Raw genomic sequence first — 21,640 nt, 5'->3', positions numbered from 1 at the left:
GGTCCACTCGGGAGGCCCCCAGGTCCACTCGGGAGGCCCCCAGGTCCCCCCGGGGCCCGAGGACCCCCACGCCCACCCCGACTCCCTCGAGACTCTCGGTTCCGAGCCGCTTGGGCGCCGCCGCCACTGGCCACTCCGGGCGAAGCCAGCCCGAAGAGCCTCGAGGGACACCAGCGGCTCCTCTCCAGCCTTTCCGCGGCCCACCTGCTCCTGCGTCCAGCCTCTGTGTCCACCCTGATCCACACCCCAAAGCGTCAAGACGTCTTTAAGGATTTTGCTGCTAATCACGACAAAGAAATACCAACCGCGGGTCAGTAAGGTTTCCGAAGTTGTCAGAGTTCCTGGCAGTAGTTCGTGACTCCCTGAGATCACCACCGCCAGCCTAGCTGAGGCTCAGGTCTCGGCTTTTGCTTCAGGCTCTGCCATTTCCTCACATCTGTGACACTCCTCTACCTGTACCCCGGTGTCCCTCTGACTCTCAAACACACTCCCACATGGCCGCAGCCCAGTTATGCTTTTAATGCTCATGGATGCTTTTCATTCAACAAACCGAGTGAGCAGCAGCCAGATGCGAAGCTCTCTTCTAGGCGCTGAGATACAGTAGCGAAATAACAGCCCTACCTGGAGACGCAGAAACACGGAGTAGATACCAGAACGAGCTCTGGAGCTGCACCATTCGGGTACAAAGCCTGGCTCTGTCATTGAGATGCTGTGTAACCCTAGGCAAGTCACTTAACCAATCTATGCCTCAGTCTCCCCATCTGTAAAATGAGGACGATAATAATGGGTCAGCTCAGTGAGAATTGTATGCAGCGGTTTATAAAGAATGTCTAGGTCAGCACCTCCTGCCTCATGACCATCATGCTCATGGTACTCTAGTTTGATGCCATTTTCCCCGAAAATAATCCTTATGGCCTGCATATCCAGTCAGGCCAAAGACAAAACTCTATACAACCTTGTCTCACCTTTTAAATCAATTTTCTTTGGTAAAATACTAATTCTCATCAGGCTGTATAACTTATATGCAGGGTATATCATGCGAAATGCCAGGATGGATGAAGCACAAGCTGGAATCAAGACTGCCAGGAGAAATAGCAAGACCTCAGATATTCAGATGACACCACCCTTATGGCAGAAAGTATAGAGGAACTAAAGAGCCTCTTGATGAAAGTGAAAGAGGAGTGAAGAAGCTGGCTTAAAACTCAACATTCAAAAAACTAAGATCATGGCATCCGGTCCCATCATTTCATGGCAGATATATGAGGAAACAATGGAAACAGTGGGAGACTTTATTTTCTTGGCTCCAAAATCACTGCAGATGGAGACCGCAGCCATGGTTATGGCCAACCTAGACAGCATATTAAAAAGCAGAGATACTAGTTTGCCAGCAAAGGTCTGTCTAGTCAAAGCGATGGTTTTTCCAATAGTCACATATGGATGTGAGAGTTGGACTGTGAAGAAAGCTGAGCGCTGAAGAATTGATGCTTCTGAACTGTGGGGTTGGAGAAGACTCCTGAGAGTCCCTTGGACTGCAAGGAGATCCAACCAGTCCATCCTAAAGGAAATCAGTGCTGAATATTCACTGGAAGGACTGATGCTGAAGCTGAAACTCCAATACTTTGGCCACCTGATGTGAAGAACTAACTCATTGGAAAAGACCCTGATGCTGGGAAAGATTGAAGGCAGGAGGAGAGGGGGACGACAGAGGATGAGATGGTTGGATGGCATGACCGACTCGATGGACATGAGTCTGAGCAAGCTCCGGGAGGTGGTGATGGACAGGGAAGCCTGGCGTGCTGCAGTCCCTGGGGTCACAAAGAGTCAGACACGACTGAGCGACTGACTGACTCATCTATGCATCTGAAGCTACTTTCATGACAGTTAAGAGCAGAGTGAAACCACTTGACAAAAAGCAGAGGCCAGTGAACACAAAGACTAGAAACCTCAGTTAAGCGTCCCTCAGATTCCAGATGAACACAATCTATGGACGTGCCTGCTTCATCTGCGAGGCAGTTTCTGGGGTCCCATGTCAGTCATTCACTACGAAAATTAGTAAGAAAACAATTTCTCTCTTAATTCAAAATATCTTCATTGGGTAGCATATTTTGTGAAGATACAAATAAAGCTAGACATACCTCTGAATGATGAAAGTTAAAATTTGATAGCCCTTTGTACTTTAAGTCAGTGGCTAGAAAGAAGCAATTCTCTGTATTTTACAGCAACTCTCTAAAAATATGACTAATGTCAAGAACTTTCATCTCTCTTATATGCCCCTAAAAATAGTTACAATGTGAATACAACAGGAAATTTGTTGACCACCACCTACATAACCAGTGGTCTCTATGCCCTCTCTACCAGATCCTGACCAATGCCTGCTCTCCCTCACTTGAACTGAGCTACACACTTGCTGAGAGTCAGTGTTATTCTATTTATGACAGCTTTAATTGTTACTATAATGAAGTGACTAAAGAGTATACACATATAAAAACTGGAGGGAGAAAAAACTCATAAAAATCTCAACAAATTCTGCATTCAGACATTGCAGGTAGCTTTTTACTCCCTTAAGCTTTGTTATTTGCCCTTGCATATTTATAAAATATTTAGGTTCTAAAGGGGAAAAAGTCATGAGACATTTTACCTCTCTTCTGTTTCAAGATTTCTTCACTGTCTCCCAACAAGAGAACCATCTATTTCCTAGTAGATTAGTAGATCATCTCATTTAAAGAGCATAAACTGCAACTGTCCAATGGCTCCCCACCTGCCTACAGGATAAAGTCCAAACTTCTCTAATAAAGCTCGGAGTCTTCTGACTTCAGCCTGACTCTCTTGCTATCTCCCCAGAGCAGACCCCACCCCTTGATCTTCTGGACAGCAGTTTCTCATGTGTAGATCTGGCCGGTTCATCGCGTCCAGTCTGGCTCTCCCAGCTCTCTCTGCCAGCAATGCCAGACCTCTCCCTTCTCCCTACCTGTCTGCTTTTCTGACTATACTTAAATCAGAAAAGCACAGTCACCACTATTAAGCCTTTTCTGACCAAGCATCCCATTTCTCAATAGTTTTACCCTAGAGAGGCTTCCCTGGTGGCTCAGATGGTAAAGAATCTGCCTGCAGTGCAGGAGACCCACGTTCAATCTCTGGGTTGGGAAGATCCCCTGGAGAAGGGAATGGCAACCCACTCCAGTATTCCTGCCTGGAGAATTCCATGGACAGAGGAGTCCATGGGGTCGCAGAGTCAGACCCGAGTGAATGACTAACATACACATAGTTAGCTGCTGCCTCCTCTGGGCCCGGTGTAATGTGTGTCCGTTTCCAGTATGACACCTATAACCCATGTCCTTACTGCTGCACGTCTGCCTCCTTAGTCTGAGAGGTCCTGGGAGCAGGGCCACGCGTTGTTGGCCTGGTGTCAGTATCACAGCGCTACCAAGCCCCCTTCACATTCCATGTGCTCTCCTGAACTGACCTAGAGAATGGTGTCCCTGGAGCTGTGCAGTGCTTTAACCCTCAACTCAACAGAGGCTCCATACATATTTGATAAATGGATGGATGACTACATGAGAAACGAATGTTCAGTTTCAGACCAGCCACAGGAAGTGTGGTATAGCTCTGCTTTAAACATAAGCAGTCAACTTGATGTCCCATTGAGAAAGGTTTTTCAGAAGTGGAAATGTTTCTGCCACAACTGTTACTTTTCATTTGCTTTCACACAAGACAAAACTAGCAAGGATATTGCTACTGAAACTATGCTTTCAGGCTAGGCTCCGATGTAAAGTGCCTTTCCCAATGCCAGAACCGTCAAAGGCCAACTAGGCAGTTCCACAAGCACTAGCTGATGTGTGTTAAAGGGGAAGCAGCAACTGCGCTTACAGCCATCTCTGGGCTTTTCTCCTCTGATTTTACAGCACCACAGAGATTCCAGCCCACATTACAGAGGTTTGGTAAGCTTTTAGAACTAGGGCTGTACCCTATCTTCACCTTGAAACTTCTTGCCATAATATAGGAAAAGATGTTATTTATCTATCATCACAGTAATAATGTATCCCTAATTTTAGATGGTAAATATCTTGTGGTTTTCCTGACAGAGACAAGCAAATGATAAAATATTTTCCCTCCTCTGAAGCCTAGAGGTCTAGAAATAATGCCAAACTAAAACTCAAAATATACCCAAGATCATTTTTTTATCAAATCTGTAATTGTTCAAGCATTAAAAGACTTAACTTCCTGTCTATGACCAACTGACAAGAAAAAACTTTTTAACCTACTTTGCCAGTTACCTACTCCTTCACTGAACCAAACTGTCATGTTTCTAGAGGACTCAAGACAATGCTAGCTAAAAGGAATATTTAGCCCCAAACATACCCTCAGCCTCAAAACAGATTATCTTGATTTCATTGCATAATCAAGCCAAGTAAAATCAGGGGTGACAAGAGAATCAAGGAGAATGTCAGAGAGTCTGATCAGGGAGAGTAAGAGAGTCAGAATGAAGCATTCATGACAGAAGTTTGTTGTTGTTATTTTAAAGGGACCCTCAAGATAACCTTTTGTTGACTTGCCAATCTGATGCAAAGAGTAGGGATGGCATGCCAGGATTCCAGGTAATGGCAGACTAGGGGGCAGGTTCACAAATTATGACTGTAATGTCAGGATTTAGCAGGCAAAGACGACAAGCTGAGAAGGACCATATGGCTGCTCCTCTAACTGACAAGCATAGAGACACTACTAAGAGGATTCACCAGAGCAGAAGTGGTCAACCTGGCCCCTTATCAGCTCAGGCCATCTGCACTGCTTGCCTCTTCTATGTGCAACAATGTGTTTAGACATGCCTATGTTGAAAACAAAGCCAAAATGAAAACTGACAGCAAAATTTTAAGAGGGCCAAAGTGCAGCAAAAAGACTAATAAAACTGCCACAGCAATCTATGGTTCCTTCATGAAACTGAACTTAATCTCGTACTTACATACTGGTTGGTCCCTTTTAACAATCACTTAAGACTTGCAAGCTGACTAGTACATATACAGAGACACTGAATGCCCTGATTTCAGTAACACTCAGAAAATGCTCTCTGTTCTAGCAGCACTTGCCACTGTGTATCCTTCACAGAAACGCGTCTTGATTCTCTGAGACTGGGCATACTTTTTTGGAAAGAGTCAAAGACTAATACATGCAGTCATTAATATGTGTATGGTATACATGTATCGTAATACATTATTATACAGTAACACATTCATACATGCAATTAATATATGATACAGCATTTAGAATAGTTTCTGATTACTTCTGATAAGACAATGGGTATGCTAATAAAGGAAGACATTTTTAGTAGTTCATCAATTAAATAAGCCACCCTCATCTGTCTCCAGGATTCCTGCAGAAACCTCATTACTGCTGCCCACTTCTCCCCTACTCATAGCCCACTCAGCCCTGCCACAATGGCCTCTTTGCTGCTCCTCCAGCATACCAGGAATGCCTCAGGGCACTTGCATTTTCCTCCAGATATCTGTGCCTGCTGCTCTTCCTAGTGTCATCTTCCTTATTATCCTATATAAAACAAGTCTTCCTTCCACACACTTCCCCTTAACATATTTTAACATTATCTCCATAGTATTTATCACAATCTGACACGGAGAAACCATTTATTTTCTGACCCCACTTCAGAAAACACACTAGAAGGAATGTACACTGTGTACATTCCACACAGACGGAGGCTCTTTTTGTTCACTGTTACACAGAGGTGCTCAGCAAATAGTTGCTGGAGGAATGGATTCAGTAAGTATTTAACATATCTATGAAGCAAGACTTTTTTTTTTTTAACACATCATCTCATTTAGTCCTCACAAAACTTTAAGGTACCTACATATTACAAATACAATTTTTAAAACAGGAAAACTAAGGCTTGACAAGGTCAGATGTATTACCTACAGTCACAGGCTTCCAAGTAAAAGAACCAAGATTTAATCCAAGATCTGAGCCTGTGTTCTCTAACCACACGATGGATGGTGAACGGATCATTTAAGTGTTAAGATTGTACTGTTACTTTCTAACTCATTCTACAAATATTTACCGTCTACACTGACACATACTGTGACAGTCCCCAAGGATACAATGGCAAACTTAGCCTCTAGAGGAAAATTTGTGACACTGAGTCACCAAAAACTAAGAAAATAAGAAAAGTGTGAAATCAGAGACCGAGATTTAGAAGCTCAGCAGTCACAGCAATGACTGCTCTGAATGCCTTTAAGTATGCCAACACTTACTCTGGGAGGGAAATTATCATAAAATTCTAGCAAGAAGCTAGTGGGGGAGGAATCTGTATCAGAATCACCTATACAGTTTTATGAAACCCCTACAGAGGCTCCTGAGATTCAGGCACAGCGAACCTGACTTTAAGTAAAATGGCGGTGGGGTAGGGAGTCCCACGAAATTCTTAAAATAAGACATCTCCTCCCTCTTTGAGAATCACATCTTCCTTTCCCTACATGGCTCACCATGCTTCTCCACTTTTAAAATACCTATTTGCCCAAAATAAGGTAATTGGAGAAGTGAGTTTTAACACAAACACATTATCATAAATCTTGAGGATTCTCCCTAGGAACCCAAGAACAACAGAAAAGGAGGGAGAAATATGTTACGCTGCTAGACTTCACCTACATCATCTCACTCAACAGATCTGCAAACTAGCAGACCTTCAAACAGCAAGTGACCTGCCTCAAGGTCGATGCACCCATTCCCGACTCCACTGCAGCATTCGAGTGAGTCTTCCTCAAAGGCTCCGAAGATGTCACACTAGTGCCCCCGTGCAGAGATGAGTCAACTATGACGAACTGCCCCATCCCCATCCAGAAGTAACTCAACAGTCCCTACAGCTAGGCGTCCGTATTACCAAGTGGGTAGTGGCAACAGTTACGGCACAATGAACCTCAGCCCGGTCAGGAATCAGCACAGAACAGCCGTGAGAAAGGCTCTGCCTCTGGGGTCGAGTGTTACTCTCTGCCTTCTGCCATTCTTGATCTCACCATCCGCTGTCATACCACGTGGCACTTAAGCCTAGTCACACGATTACTGTTCCTGCCCCGACTATTTAGTTCCATGAAAATAAGGACTGTGCCCGTATTTTTTTCCAGCGTCATATCCTCAACACCCTGAACATACAGGTGCTAAATTAAACAACTGTTCGTGGAGTGAAGCAATGGGCGAACCAGCCTCGCTCTTCTCCTGTGTAAAAAGGAGATAAGGGAGCTACCTCTCAGGACTCTGGAGAGAATTACAAGCCCTTTACCGTAAGTCACGGTGGGTTGGCGGGTAGAGGGCCGAAAAAAATTACAATCTGTCTGTTTCCACCCAACAGGCTGGCAACGTACTTACTCTGGGGCCGCTCGGGAAAACAGGCCCCTCCTCGCTCCGAGAGACTTCGGCCGGAGCGAGCAAAATCTCGGAGCTGTCACCCCCGGGGCTGGGGGCAAGGCGGAAGGGCAGGCTGGCGTCGGTGGTTCCCGGGCCAAGTGCGTCCAAAGGACGAAGAAAGGAGGACGGGCTGGGCAGGAAGAAAGAGGTGAGCCCGAGGCCGAGAGGCGCGGGCCAGAGAGAGGAGGGCAAGCCCAGGCCGGCGGGCAGCGAGAAGGTCGCGCTCCGGGCAGGCAAGTCGACGGAGAGGCTCCTCCGAAAGCAGGCCCAGACAGGCCCGGGCCGGGCCGAGAGCCGGCCGCGACGCCCCAGACCCTCCCGCGGCGTGAGAGCGCAAGGAGGCACGCCCGCCCCGCCGGCCACTCCGGTTCTTACCACCTCCGAGTGTCGCTCCGGGCGTTCAGAAGAGACCGTCACCGAGCCGCCGCCGGCCAGACACACGCCGAGGGCCCAGAGGTGGAGTTCTCGCGAGAACACAACCTTCCTCCCACGCCTCACACCGCGCGTTTGACAGTCTCGCGAGATCTCAAGTCGGGGTCAGCGCAAGGCTCTCGCCTGCCCCCCAGAGGGATCAGAGTGCAGGTGCACAAGTCTTCCTGCCAGTTTAACGCTGCTGCTGCTGAGTCGCTTCAGTCGGGTCCGACTCTGTGCGACCCCATAGACGGCAGCCCACCAGGCTCCCCTGTTCCTGAGATTCTCCAGGCAAGAACACTGGAGTGGGTTGCCATTTCCTTCTCCAATGCAGGAAAGTGAAAAGTGAAAGTGAAGTCGCTCAGTCCTGTCCGACCCTCAGCGACCCCGTGGAATGCAGCCCACCAGGCTCCTCTGCCCATGGGAGTTTCCAGGCAAGAGGACTGGAGTGGGTGCCACTGCCTTCTCACTATCTGACTGCAAAGCATTTATCTGCTTGTACCATATCACACACCACACAATTTTCTACACTCTGCATTCCACCACTCTGTTCGCACCACCACCACGTACCTCCCCTCACAATTTGACATTATCCACATTGGAATTTTATTTGTTTGTTTATTACCAGATGTTAAAATAAGGATCTTTGTCTTAGTTTTGAAGAAGTCCCTAATACTATTAGTAGCTGCTAACCTGCTCCTCAGATTTCCCAGAAAGATGGAAAACCATCTGAGTAGGATTTGCAAGGGAAATGATTTTGATACAGCTTTATGCAACTCACCCAAGAATGATAAGGGGCAAGGCTACCTCAGCAGAGGGCAACAGGAAGCAAATGCAGAAGCTAAAAGGGCTGTCATGGAAGGAGACTGGAAAGGGATGTTGTTGTTTTCACTAAATTGTGTCCAATTCTTTGTGACCCCACGGACTGTAGGAGGCCGGGCTCCTTTGTCCATTGGATTTCCCAAGCAAGAATACTGGAGTGGGTTGCCATTTTTTTCCCCAGGGGATCTTCCCAACCCAGGGCTTGAACCCAGGTCTCCTGCAATTGCAGACAGATTCTTCTATCATCTGAGTTACCAGAGAAACCAGATTGGAAAGGGAGCTACGGAGAAAGAGGAGCAAGAGGGAATGTCTAAGAAGCCCATGGAAGCCCCGTGAGGAAGTAAATCATCTTGAACACTGCCAGGCAGATGAAGCCAAAATGGCATCATACTCTTAATGTTCCTGTCCCTCATTCTTTTTCAATTCAGATGAGGATTCTGGATTAAGACTTTTTTGGGTTTTTTTTTTGGCAACTAAAAGTGACCAAGGGACTTTTAAAAAAATTATCTTCTGCTGACCAAGATCCAGGACCTACCGAGATTGCTCAACTAGCCCACGCAGTGTCTGCACAGATGGGGTGAGAGGCCAGAGGTGAAATAGAGCTCTTTACCAATTGTCCATGGATTGTTCAACAGAGGACTGTTTGCTCGCTTGTGATTCGTCACGTACATACACACACCCACCTCTAAGCCCCAGGAGAGCAGGGGCCTGGCTCACTACTGCGTCCCCAGGCCCAGAGCACTGCCAGGCACCCAGGAAGGACCTGTTGACTGAACAAATGTTCTGTTCACAGAAACAGCAAGAGACAATCAACACTGTCCCCGTTTTCAATTCCTAGGTTTTGAAAACTGATACTGGAGCCCTGTACCCAAGCCATTCCCCAACGGCAAGTCAGGACTCCTGGCTTTTTCACACCCACTGGGCTGCCTGTGGCCTTGGAGGCAGTTCTTCCGGGTTACCCTCAGGCAAACACGGATGTATATGAGGGACCCAGCAGATGCTCTCTGAAGAACGGGAAGGAAGAATGAGCATGGAAACCTCAAAGAAGAGAGGATTTCATCTCCACTTCCTCTCCAAGACACATTTATTTTTTGAATTGCTCACCAGATAGCGGGACCCTGGGGCAGCAGGGCACAGATGATCAAAAGCAAGAAAAGCAGCAACACCCCTCTGAGTGAGGGACACACAGTGATCTGTTGCAGTGGAGGGAAAATGTTGTCACTTTTATCAACATTTATTTTTGTTTCCTCCTTTATCTGTTTGCATGCTTTATAATGTGTTTATATCAATGCATACATAATTTGTCAATTAAAAGTATACACATACTCAAGTGTTTGCTTAAAACATTCTTTACTAATAGGTAGGATTATACAATCAGACTGTTAGAGGCCATAGGAGAAGGAAGCCTGACCTGGGAGAACCTGGGCCCCCCAGGTGGGAGCTCTGGGCCCATGAACAGCACATCATAACACCCAGGCCCCGACAGCGCAGGTCTTTGATGGGTTCTTCTTCTCCAGCACTGTATAGGTGCAGGTCTCCTTGTTGAAGAATGCTTGGCACTTGTCTCTGTCATAACCCATAGGTGTAGCTGCACTGTCATTGAGAGAAGAACAACATGTGTTAGAAGGAACAGGATGCCCAGCCTCCCTGGGGGCTAACTTTGAGCTGGAAGCTGCCCACACTCCAGGTGTCTGGAGTGCCCCTCACCTACATAAGGGAACCTTAACATGTCACTCTCAGAAATCTGCACCCCAATACACAGGGCCTGAACTATGAACGCAGACCATCCCTGACGTCATGACTAAATTCCATCCTGCACAGCCTGGACCGCAGCAAGTCCCAACAGGCCCAGAGGTCTGGACTCCTCCGAGGCCAGGCGGCCTGCTCCAGCCTGACTCTTCTTGTCCTTGCTGCTCAGGAAGTAGCCAGCACTACTGCTGCCCGAATGCAGGAAGGGAACCATTGCCCCCATCCTGGCACGGAGGCCGGCTCTGTCAGGAGCTATCTCAGCCAACGGGACACTGCATCACTTCAGTCAGGGACCGGGGAGCCCAGGGAGAAGCTGAGGAAAACTGGCAACGATCTGCCTGGGGAGAATCCACCCACACATTCAAGGGTGCAAACAATTTTAGGGCTCATTGCCCTCTTGAAACCCACCAGTAAACTCCAGATTTAAACTGCCCATCTTCAAAGTACATATAAAATAGCCATCTCCATGGCCTTTGTGACAACGTTTCCTTCCACAAAGTAACCTTTGACTTATTTTAACAAAAGAGGACATTTCAATCCTATTCCCAAAGGGTAATATGGAAACCAAAGGGAACACTGGAAGAAGCTTTTCCCAAGGGTGGGTGGCCTGGGTAGTGGGCAGTCCAGAGCAGCCTGGGCCTGGGCTACCAACCTCAAGCTCAATTGCTTCTGGGCAGCTTCAAATCTGGACAGTGTCTCTTAAAGAATGCAATGAGTGGAGAAATTCCCCCAGAGAAAATTTTATCAAAACATGTATCACAAAAAAAAAAAATTCCCAAGAGAAACTCCATAGACGGTGATATAATTGTAGGAGAAAGGGGCTAAAGACTCTGAGCAGTAGAGAAAGTGTGCCAGCCTCCTCCACATGGAGCTCTGTGCTGAGTGAGACAGGCAAGGGCTCTGAGCTGAAGTCAGTTTCTATCCCAGGATCGAGGGACATATCCGGTCTAGAGAAAACATTAAATGTGTTTTAAGTTAATGAGTTTAAATGAATCTCTGTGTTAGTCCCTCAGTAGTGTTCAGCTCTTTGTGATCCATGGACTGTTGTCCGAGGCTCCCCCGTCCCTGGGACTCTCCAGGCAAGAATCCTGGAGTGGTTTGCCATTCCCTTCTCCAGGGGACCAACCCAGGGACCCAACCCATTCCTCTTATGTCTCCTGCATGGCAGGAGGTTTCTTTTACTGAGCCGCCAGGGTAGCCTGAATTTATATGAAGAATCTCATTTAATTGATTTATTTTTTTGGCCTTACTTCTCATCTTGCAGGATCTTTGTTCGCCAACCAGACATTGAACCCAGGCCCACGGCAGCGAAAATGCCAAGTCCTGAACACTGAACCACCAGGGAACTCCCTCATTTAATTCTCCTATTCACTTGATTATCCCTACTTTATGGTGAGGAAACTGAGTCTCAGAGAGATTAAGAAACTTATTCAGGGTCACACAGCTGCTGTACAAGGGAATGGAGACTCAGACTCAGGTGCTCTGGCCCCAGCATCGAGGCTCTTTTCACTTCACTGTTTTCCACACTAGGCCCGTGAGACCCCTAGAAAAGGGTCACACTGACATGGCTGTGGCGAGGCCGCACAGCGTGGGGTGGAGAGGGTCACATCTAGTGGACAGGGCTGCTTTGGCCGCTGTGGAGGGGTACTCTGATGTCAGAGAGGAAAGGCTCACTGGGCTTCACCTTGCTGGTGCTGTCACGCTCCAGAGTCACATTGACACTTGATGCAAAGACAAAACTCAGGTTTCGGGAGCACAGAATCAAGGTTCAGTTGTACTGTACGACTCAGTCAAGGCCACACCTGCAAACCTGCTTCAGGTAGCCAGACATACAGTCTCTGGATCTGATTTTCCTTTTGTTCCACTTAGCACTTGGCATGGGCATGCTCAACAAATGGATTCATAACTTTCCAGGCACCTACTTCAGTAGCACTCGGGGCTTCTGATTCAAGCCCAGTGCTTGTGCTTCTGCTCCTTGGTGATAGGTATCAGGACTCTCTGAGGCACCTACTAAAATCCAAATTGCACGGCCTCCTGTAGATCCTGACTCGGTACGTTTCAGAGGTGGGCCCCAGGAATCTGTATTTCATTAAGCTTCTCAGACCAGTGTGTGATCGGGCAGGTCTGGGGAACACTGCTTTACACTAACGCTTCTATCAGCAAAGCCACTCTTGTCCTTGTGAAACACTAGGGCCAAGACTGATGTTAAGACCACAGATGGATGGGGATGGGGAGGAGTGGAGGTGGGATGGCTGATTTGGATGCAACTGCTGAGGAAACAGGAGAATTAGGACCACTTTGCAGGTACTCTCTGCTTTATTGGCCCGACTACCAGAACTCTGGGATCCGGGACAAAACATCTGCACAAACTTAGTCAAACTTGAGCAGTGAAGCAACTTCGGGTTTAGAGTACAAGGCTCATTGCAGAGCATGCTTTCCTCCTCACATCCAAGCCATTCCCGTTCCTGCACATTGCCACAGGCCAAGTGAGGCTGCAGCAAAGCCAGATCCCTTCCAGAACAGCTTCAGACTCTTGGGTACCCTTTCCTGTTTTTAGCAACCCATATGGATATAGATATTTAATAAGAAAAGTTATTATCAAGATTCAAAAATGACCTAAAAGAAATAAGTCTGAGGTAGAAGGAACCCATTAACAGATATATGGATAAGCAAAATGTGATTATATATATATGTATATACATATATAATATTATCTATAGATATCTATGTATCCATACAGATTATCTATAGATATCTATATAAAAAGTAGGAAGCCAAGAAACACCTGGAGTAACAGGCAAATTTGGCCTTGGAATGCGGAATGAAGCAGGGCAAAGACTAATAGAGTTTTCCCAAGAAAATGCACTGGTCATAGCAAACACCCTCTTCCAACAACACAAGAGAAGACTCTACACGTGGACACCACCAGATGGTCAACACCGAAATCAGATTGATTACATTCTTTGCAGCCAAAGATGGAGAAGCTCTATACAGTCAACAAAAACAAGACCAGGAGCTGACTGTGGCTCAGATCACGAACTCCTTATTACCAAATTCAGACTTAAATTGAAGAAAGTAGGGAAAACCGCTAGACCATTCAGGTATGACCTAAATCAAATCCCTTATGATTATACAGTGGAAGTGAGAAATAGATTTAAGGGCCTAGATCTGATAGATAGAGTGCCTGATGAACTATGGAATGAGGTTCGTGACATTGTACAGGAGACAGGGATCAAGACCATCCCCATGGAAAAGAAATGCAAAAAAGCAAAATGGCTGTCTGGGGAGGCCTTACAAATAGCTGTGAAAAGAAGAGAGGCGAAAAGCAAAGGAGAAAAGGAAAGATATAAGCATCTGAATGCAGAGTTCCAAAGAACAGCAAGAAGAGATAAGAAAGCCTTCTTCAGCGATCAATGCAAAGAAATAGAGGAAAACAACAGAATGGGAAAGACTAGAGATCTCTTTAAGAAAATTAGAGATACCAAGGGAACATTTCATGCAAAGATGGGCTCGGTAAAGGACAGAAATGGTTATGGACCTAACAGAAGCAGAAAATATGAAGAAGAGGTGGCAAGAATACACGGAAGAACTGTACAAAAAAGATCTTCATGACCCAGATAATCATGATGATGTGATTACTAATCTAGAACCAGACATCTTGGAATGTGAAGTCAAGTGGGCCTTAGAAAGCATCACTACGAACAAAGCTAGTGGAGGTCATGGAATTCCAGTTGAGCTGTTTCAAATCCTGAAAGATGATGCTGTGAAAGTGCTGCACTCAATATGCCAGTAAATTTGGAAAACTCAGCAGTGGCCACAGGACTGGAAAAGGTCAGTTTTCATTCCAATTCCAAAGAAAGGCAATGCCAAAGAATGCTCAAACTACCGCACAATTGTACTCATCTCACACGCTAGTAAAGTAATGCTCAAAATTCTCCAAGCCAGGCTTCAGCAATACGTGAACCGTGAACTCCCTGATGTTCAAGCTGGTTTTAGAAAAGGCAGAGGAACCAGAGATCAAATTGCCAACATCCGCTGGATCATGGAAAAAGCAAGAGAGTTCCAGAAAAACATCTATTTCTGCTTTATTGACTATGCCAAAGTCTTTGACTGTGTGGATCACAATAAACTGTGGAAAGTTCTGAAAGAGATGGGAATACCAGACCACCTAACCTGCCTCTTGAGAAATCTGTATGCAGGTCAGGAAGCAACAGTTAGAACTGCACATGGAACAACAGATTGGTTCCAAATAGGAAAAGGGGTACATCAAGGCTGTATATTGTCACCCTGCTTATTTAACTTGTACGCAGAGTACATCATGAGAAACACTGGACTGGAAGAAACACAAGCTGGAATCAAGATTGCCGGGAGAAATATCAATCACCTTAGATATGCAGATGACACCACCCTTATGGCAGAAAGTGAAGAGGAGCTAAAAAGCCTCTTGATGAAAGTGAAAGAGGAGAGCGAAAAAGTTAGCTTCAAGCTCAACATTCAGAAAACGAAGATCATGGCATCCAGTCCCATCGCTTCATGGGAAATAGATGGGGAAACAGTGGAAACAGTGTCAGACTTTGTTTTTGGGGGGCTCCAAAATCACTGCAGATGGTGACTGCAGCCATGAAATTAAAAGATGCTTACTCGTTGGAAGAAAAGTTATGACCAACCTAGATAGCATATTCAAAAGCAGAGACTAAGGTCCATCTAGTCAAGGCTATGGTTTTTCCTGTGGTCATGTATGGATGTGAGAGTTGGACTGTGAAGAAGGCTGAGCGCCGAAGAATTGATGCTTTTGAACTGTGGTGTTGGAGAAGACTCTTGAGAGTCCCTTGGACTGCAAGGAGATCCAACCAGTCCATTCTGAAGGAGATCAGCCCTGGGATTTCTTTGGAAGGAATGATACTAAAGCTGAAGCTCCAGTACTTTGGCCACCTCATGCGAAGAGTTGACTCATTGGAAAAGACTCTGATGCTGGGAGGCACTGGGGGCAGGAGGAGAAGGAGATGACCGAGGATGAGATGGCTGGATGGCCTCACAGACTCGGATGTGAGTCTGAGTGAACTCCGGGAGATGGTGATGGACAGGGAGGCCTGGAGTGCTGCGATTCATGGGGTCGCAGAGAGTCGGAGACGACTGAGGACTGAAATGAACTGAACTGAACTGATATATAATGTAGACAAAATTTAATACATTTAAATTTATAGATAATATGTATTATATATTTATATTTAATATATTTATCTAATATATATGTGATATAATATAGTGAATGTAATTTTTTCCTTTTTAAAGCTGAAAAATGTTTACTGTATATACGCAGTGAAACATTATTCAGCTTTAAAAAGGAAGGAAATTCCGAGACATGCTGCAACATGACCGGTTCTTGAGGACATTACACGGACACGAGCCAGAGCGGGTGTTCAGGACGAGCCTCCCCACCCTGTGCCACTTTTTCATGAAGCTTTTTTTGAGCTAAAAGCAATAGACATGTTGCAGGCTCAAAAGAAACTACTGTCTCCACCCCCCAGCTCCCTAGGAAGCATTTAAACTGAGGATTCTTTCCAGAGAAGAGCTATCACCAGAGACAAATTGTATTTAAGTGACCCCATTTATATGTCAGGGTAAACATCTGAGCGACTGAGCTGATTGAAACATCTGATTATGAAACGTATACTCTTGCTCTTTTCATCCTGTGAATGACGCTTCTGTCCTTGCAAAGCCCAAGCCTCGATCTCTTTCCTTAGCACAGGATGGCATATGTAACTCATTTTCCCTGCCTTTGTGCTTCTGTCTCTAAACCTCTCATGTTTGTGGGATTCCCGTACATATGAAAATAAATTTGATTTTTTCCTGTTAATCAGTCTCATGTACATTTAGTTCTTAGCCAGAAGAACCTGGGTGAGTGGGGCAGTTTTCTTCCTTCCCGATACCAGTCATAAAAGGACAAATACTGTACAATTCCACCTAGGGTTGTCAGATTCATTGAAACAGCGTAGAACGGTGGTTGCCGGGAACTACGGAGAGCAGGAGGTGGGGAATTATTGCTTAATGGGTCTGGGATTTTAGTTCGGGAAGAAGAAAGATTTCTGGAGCTGGATGGTGGAGATGGTTGCACAAAATCGCAAATATACTTAATGCCACTGAAAGTTACTTTTTAAAATGGTTAAAATGGTAAATTTCATGTTATGTATATTTTACCATGATTTAAAAAAAGGAAAGAAAGAAATAGGATTGAAAACTAAACTTCCTTCAAGATGGGATTTGGGGATTGGGGGGTTTTTGTTTGTTTTTAAAATTTTTTGGCATGGCTGCTCAGCATGTGGAATCTTAGTCCCCCAACCAGGAATCAAGTCTGAGCCCGTTGCATTGGAAGCAACGAGTCTCCACCACTGGACCAGCAGGGAAGCCCCAGGATGGGATTTTGAAAGAGGCAGTAGCTGTCCCTCGGACAGCACCCCAACAGTGGCTGCCTCCCCCCTCAGCCCGGTTGGCTTGAGACTCACGAGCTGCAGCACTGAATTCCATCATTGTCACAATGGCAGCTTTCACAGGTATCAGTCTTCCAGTCTGATTTCAGCTGGTGTGTGACTCCACTGAGATCCTTGCATCCTAAAATTATACGTGTGGCATCATCAGCCGAGTCCTGAGGTCATGCAACCAGGAAAAGGACACTAGGGCTAGTTGGTACCATCGGTACTCCACCCCGCTCGGAGAGAGAGAATCTCAATGATTTTACAAGCATGTCAGAAAGTACTCATATATTCATTCATGGCTAACTCCAGTACTTCCTAACTCATACTACTTATCATGTCTTCCTTACAACAAGATTAAATCTATCCAGAGTTCATTTCAGAACAGACATTTCAAGAAAATGTAAGCCCCTCCCTCTTTAATTAGATAGCTACGATGAGCCAAAATCCCCTGATAGCTCAGGGGAAAGAATACCTGCCAAATGTGAGATAGAGAAAAAAAGAAAAAGAGAATCCACCTGCCGATGCAGGAGACCTGGGTTCAGTCTCTAGGTCGGGAAGATCCCCTGGAGAAGGAAACGGCAACCCACTCCGGTATGCTTGCCTGGGAAATCCCACGGACAGAGAAGCCTGGCTGGCTGCAGTCCATGGAGTTGCAAAAGAGTTGGACTTGACTTAGCAACTGAACAACATCAACAAATTATGAGCCCAGGGGTGCGTAGGGCGACTCTTTTCTACTATATTATCTCTGGATGAATCCCTCTTTTCTCCTCTTTTACTTGGTTTTCAACCCCCAAAGCACATGTGAAACATCTTGGACACTTTACAAAAAAAAAAAAAAACAACAAACCTGTGCCTGGGGACCCACAGAACGAAGAAATCAGAATCTCTGGGCATGGGGCCCAGGCTGCCATATTTTTGGACATCACCCTTAGTTGGTTCAAATGCTCAGTCATGAATGAGAACCACTGTTGTAGATCCACGGTGGTCCGTGGATCTCATGTATGCTTGAGGGACCAGCAACATTAGGACCACGTGAGGTCATGAGACATGAAGACTCTCGCTCCACTCCAGGCCCACAGAATCAGAATCTGTACTTTAGTAAGAGTCCCAGAGGGTTTGCACACACATTTAGTGTTTGAGAAGTACTGGAATAATCAATGACTCTCAACCCTAACAGCATGTAGGAGTCAATCAAGAAGCTTCTAAATATGTAGATCCTATCCTTAAGATTCTGATTTACCCGGTTTTGAATGGGGCCTGAACATTAGTAAGTGTCAAAAATTCTCCAGGCAATTCTCATACAGCTAGGATTGAGAACCACTATACATCTGCCCGAACCCTCTGTCTCATGCAGATTTAAGGTTATTCATCTGCCAATAGTTTATATTTACTGAGATGCAATCAAATAACAAACCATAAAAGTCAGGACTTACCATCAGATGCAGAGCTCTCATTAGGTATGAAATAGCACTGGGCATTGCATAAAGCCACAAAGCTGGCTAAAGCCACAAAGCTGGTCAGAAGAGTGTTCTGTGAAGTAAAGAAGGGTGAATGGATTCAGTTGCTGATTATTGACTGAGTGTCCTGTATGGAGGGCCCTGCTGGGCTCTGACAGGTGGTTTGAAGGTAGAGCTTCTATCTTCAGATAATCTAACAAAGAAGCAAGATCTATAAAGTTACTAAAATTAACTGGGGAAAAGCAAAATGTGAGTGAAAAGCCATAGAGCAGAGGCCTGTGAGGCAGTGACTGGAGGATGGAGTCCGAACGCAGAGGCACAGGGGGAACCAGTTACTCAGGTAACCGACCGACACTCTTGAAAGTGCTTGTCACTGGCATGGTTTTTTCTCTCTCTTCCTCTCCCTCTCTCTCCCCAGTCTCAAGCTCACGGAAGGAGAGGGCCTGGGTCTTTGACTATTTACCCAGTGCCCCCAGTCTCACGCTCACGGAAGGAGAGGGCCTGGGTCTTTGAATATTTACCCGGTGCCCCAAGTGAGACGCACAAGAGAAATGATCAAAAGCAGTGCTGCTTCAGGGCGCATATGAATCCCCGGGAGACCTTATTAAATAAAAAGCAGATTCAGTGGGATTCAATGAGTCCTCATTCTAGCAAGCTCCCTGACAAGGCCAGTACTGCTGGTCGGAGGACCACTTCTAAGCAGAGAAACCCTGAACTGCCTTCCTGCTCCCACGCTCTAGTCTCCACAGCCCCTCCCGCCTTTCTCTGCTTCCTCTCCTGTCCCCAGTGAACACGGGCCCCTGGCACCTGCAGGCACGGGAGACAGTGCGGCGATAAAGTTGGCATCTGTTACAGTTTCTAGATGGTGGGGCTTTGTGCCCAGCCTTGAGATGAAGCGGGCTGGTGGTGCTCCTAGAAACTGTCCTTTGAGCTAAGTCGTTGCTCCTCAAAGAGCCTTGTCCCGTGTGATCAAGAGTCAGGCGTCTTCAGAGGGAGTCTCACGCTGGGCAGGGGCCCCGCCAGGGCTGTAGGTTAGGGTTAAGTTCACTCTGAAGCTGGAGGAGGGGGTCTGAGTGGAATTCGGAGGATCCCACCATTTTTCTACTATTTCCAGCTGTCTCAAGACAGTTTCTGAGGCGTGGCCTGAGGGACAATCCTCTCCAGCCTCACTTTCTACTCCTGCCGGGGTGGGGGGCCACTTCCTTCTACTTCCCTTGCACCCTGAGAACAGCCCACTCCATTCCCTTTTACTCATTCTACGAAAGGATACTTCAAAAAAGATCGTTTAAATTAAAGACAGAGAAGGGTCTGGATGAGTTTTGACAGATTTTGAGGCACATTTCTTTCTTAATACAACATGAAACAACGAAAGGGCCTAGGGTGTTGTCCCCAAATGTCACAGAACATAAAAATCACCTGGGCAGCTTAAAAACCCTGAAACTCAGGCAGGCCTCCCTGCAGACCAATTAAGTCAGAATAGCTGGGATGGGAGTCAGGTGTCAGTATTTTTCACTGACTCCCAGGTGATTCCACCGCACAGGCAAGTTTAGGGACCACTGGCCTAGAGAGAGGGGCTCAGCTGCCCCACAGGCTCCTGGTAAGATCCCTGGGGCAGCTTCTTGCCTTCCTCGGGTCCAGTTTCCTGTAAAATGACACAATGCTGTAGCTCTGAAGTTATAATTCATTTCACGAATCACTCACTCAAAGCCAAGGAATTAAAGAATTAGAGACATATATGAAACCCAATCTAATCCCAAAATTACTGGAAGAAATAACAGCTTAGAGAAGAGAAATAATGCTAAATCCACAAAGATGTTCCCAAGCCCCCAGATGCTCATCCTCCTACTCATTGTATTTCAAGTATAGAAGATTCATGACCAGGTCACATTTGCCCGGAATAGTACCCAGTAGAAACATCCATCACAGTTTATGACAATAAAGACTACACATATCTTGTTTTTCTTTTCTTTCCTGCATGAAACCCAGTTACCCACCATTGTGATGAGCAGGAGTCCTTGCAGGCATGTGCATCCAGAGAAAGTCACACTGGACTTATATCAGAGACGGCAACCGCATGTTTGGCATCATTAGAAAAGATAACACGCCAAGGTCACATTCAGTGTTTACAGAGGCTTGACTATCAACAGGAAAGTATCATTTCAGATGATTTATGAGTCGTTCATAAATCAGGTCTCCACCCTAGTCATATGTTTACCCTTGCTGTTCCCACCCCAATATGCATTTGCCTCTGCTGTGAAAGAGCAGAGGAAGAGAACTCTCCTTTCCTGAGCCTTCCCCTGTGCTGAGTGGGTGGTTAGGCACAGGGCATGTATCTTTTTTGGTTTCACACACAAAGAAAGAAGAATTACAGAGTCAGGTGTACAGGATGGGCTTCAGGAAGGAACATGAGAACAGGTTAGCAGCCAGCCCAGCAGGCCTCCTGAGGGTACATTGTGAGACAACAGAAATGCCCCAAGACACCCCCATGGCTTGAGAACACAGCACCCTTGCAGCCAGGGTTCCCTGGACAACCCAGACTTTCTAAAACCCCTCTTCAATCTGAAGTCGTCGCTCCTGACTACATCAGGCCAGCTTTCCTTCTCTTTGTTCAATCATGATCTTCTGAAAAGCCCTGCATGCCCAGGATGGCCTTTGGGGAGTGGCGTCAAACAGAACCTTCTGGTATATTTGAGGAACTTAGCATTTTACTAGTTTGCTCTGGCTGCCATAACAAAATACTTTAGAGTGGGTGGCTTAAACAATAGACATTTATTTTCCCACAACTCTGGAGGCTAGAAGTCTGAGATCAAGGCTGTTAGCAGGGTTGATTTCTACTGAAGTCTCTCTCTTGGGCTTGTAGATGGCTATCTTCTTGCTGTGGTCTTCCCTCTAAGCACATCTGTGTCCTAATCTCCTTTTCTTAGGAGGATACCAGTCATATTGGATTATGGTACAGTCTAATAATGACCTCACCTTACCTCTTTAAAGGCCCTATCTTGAATACAATCATTTCCTGAGGTACTGCTGCTACTGCTGCTGCTGCTAAGTTGCTTCAGTCATGTCTGACTCTGTGCGACCCCAGAGACGGTGGCCCACCAGGCTCCCCCCCACCGGGATTCTCCAGGCAAGAACACTGGAGTGGGTTGCCCCTTCCTTCTTCAATGCATGAAAGTGAAAAGTGGAAGAGAAGTCGCTCAGTCGTGCCTGACTCTTAGCGACCCCGTGGACGGCAGCCTACCAGGCTCCTCCGTCCATGGGATTTTCCAGGCAAGAGGACTGGGGTGGGCTGCCACTGCCTTCTCAGAGGTACTAGGGCTTAGGATTTCA

The 21,640-nt window shown here is 46.3% G+C and overlaps 2 protein-coding genes across 4 annotated transcripts in view; both read right to left on the bottom strand.

The window, feature by feature from the left end:
- Positions 1–7,902, bottom strand: part of NCOA4 (nuclear receptor coactivator 4) — a 21,897-nt gene extending 13,995 nt beyond the window's left edge. The window contains exon 1 of one of the 3 annotated variants that reach the window (XM_040242834.1): positions 7,777–7,902. The gene's annotated coding sequence lies outside the window, so the exon portion shown is untranslated. Of the gene's footprint in view, positions 1–7,362; positions 7,462–7,776 lie in introns of those variants that run through there. The other 2 variants (XM_040242832.1, XM_040242833.1) reach the window with 2 other exon arrangements.
- Positions 7,903–9,854: 1,952 nt separating this feature from the next.
- On the bottom strand, positions 9,855–20,414 carry MSMB (microseminoprotein beta). Its single transcript, XM_040242831.1, has 4 exons — positions 20,308–20,414; positions 18,290–18,386; positions 16,887–16,992; positions 9,855–10,227 (listed from the first exon to the last, which is right to left on the bottom strand). Exons 1-4 carry the CDS (start codon positions 20,308–20,310, stop codon positions 10,098–10,100), a joined length of 336 nt encoding a protein of 111 aa, XP_040098765.1. The 5' UTR covers positions 20,311–20,414; the 3' UTR covers positions 9,855–10,097.
- Positions 20,415–21,640: the final 1,226 nt, after the last annotated feature.

This window comes from Oryx dammah, unplaced genomic scaffold (assembly GCF_014754425.2).
Source record: "Oryx dammah isolate SB20612 unplaced genomic scaffold, SCBI_Odam_1.1 HiC_scaffold_6, whole genome shotgun sequence".
NCBI lineage: Eukaryota > Metazoa > Chordata > Mammalia > Artiodactyla > Bovidae > Oryx > Oryx dammah.
The sequence above is the reverse complement of the archived record's forward strand: the minus strand, read 5'-3'. Positions and strand labels throughout refer to the sequence as shown.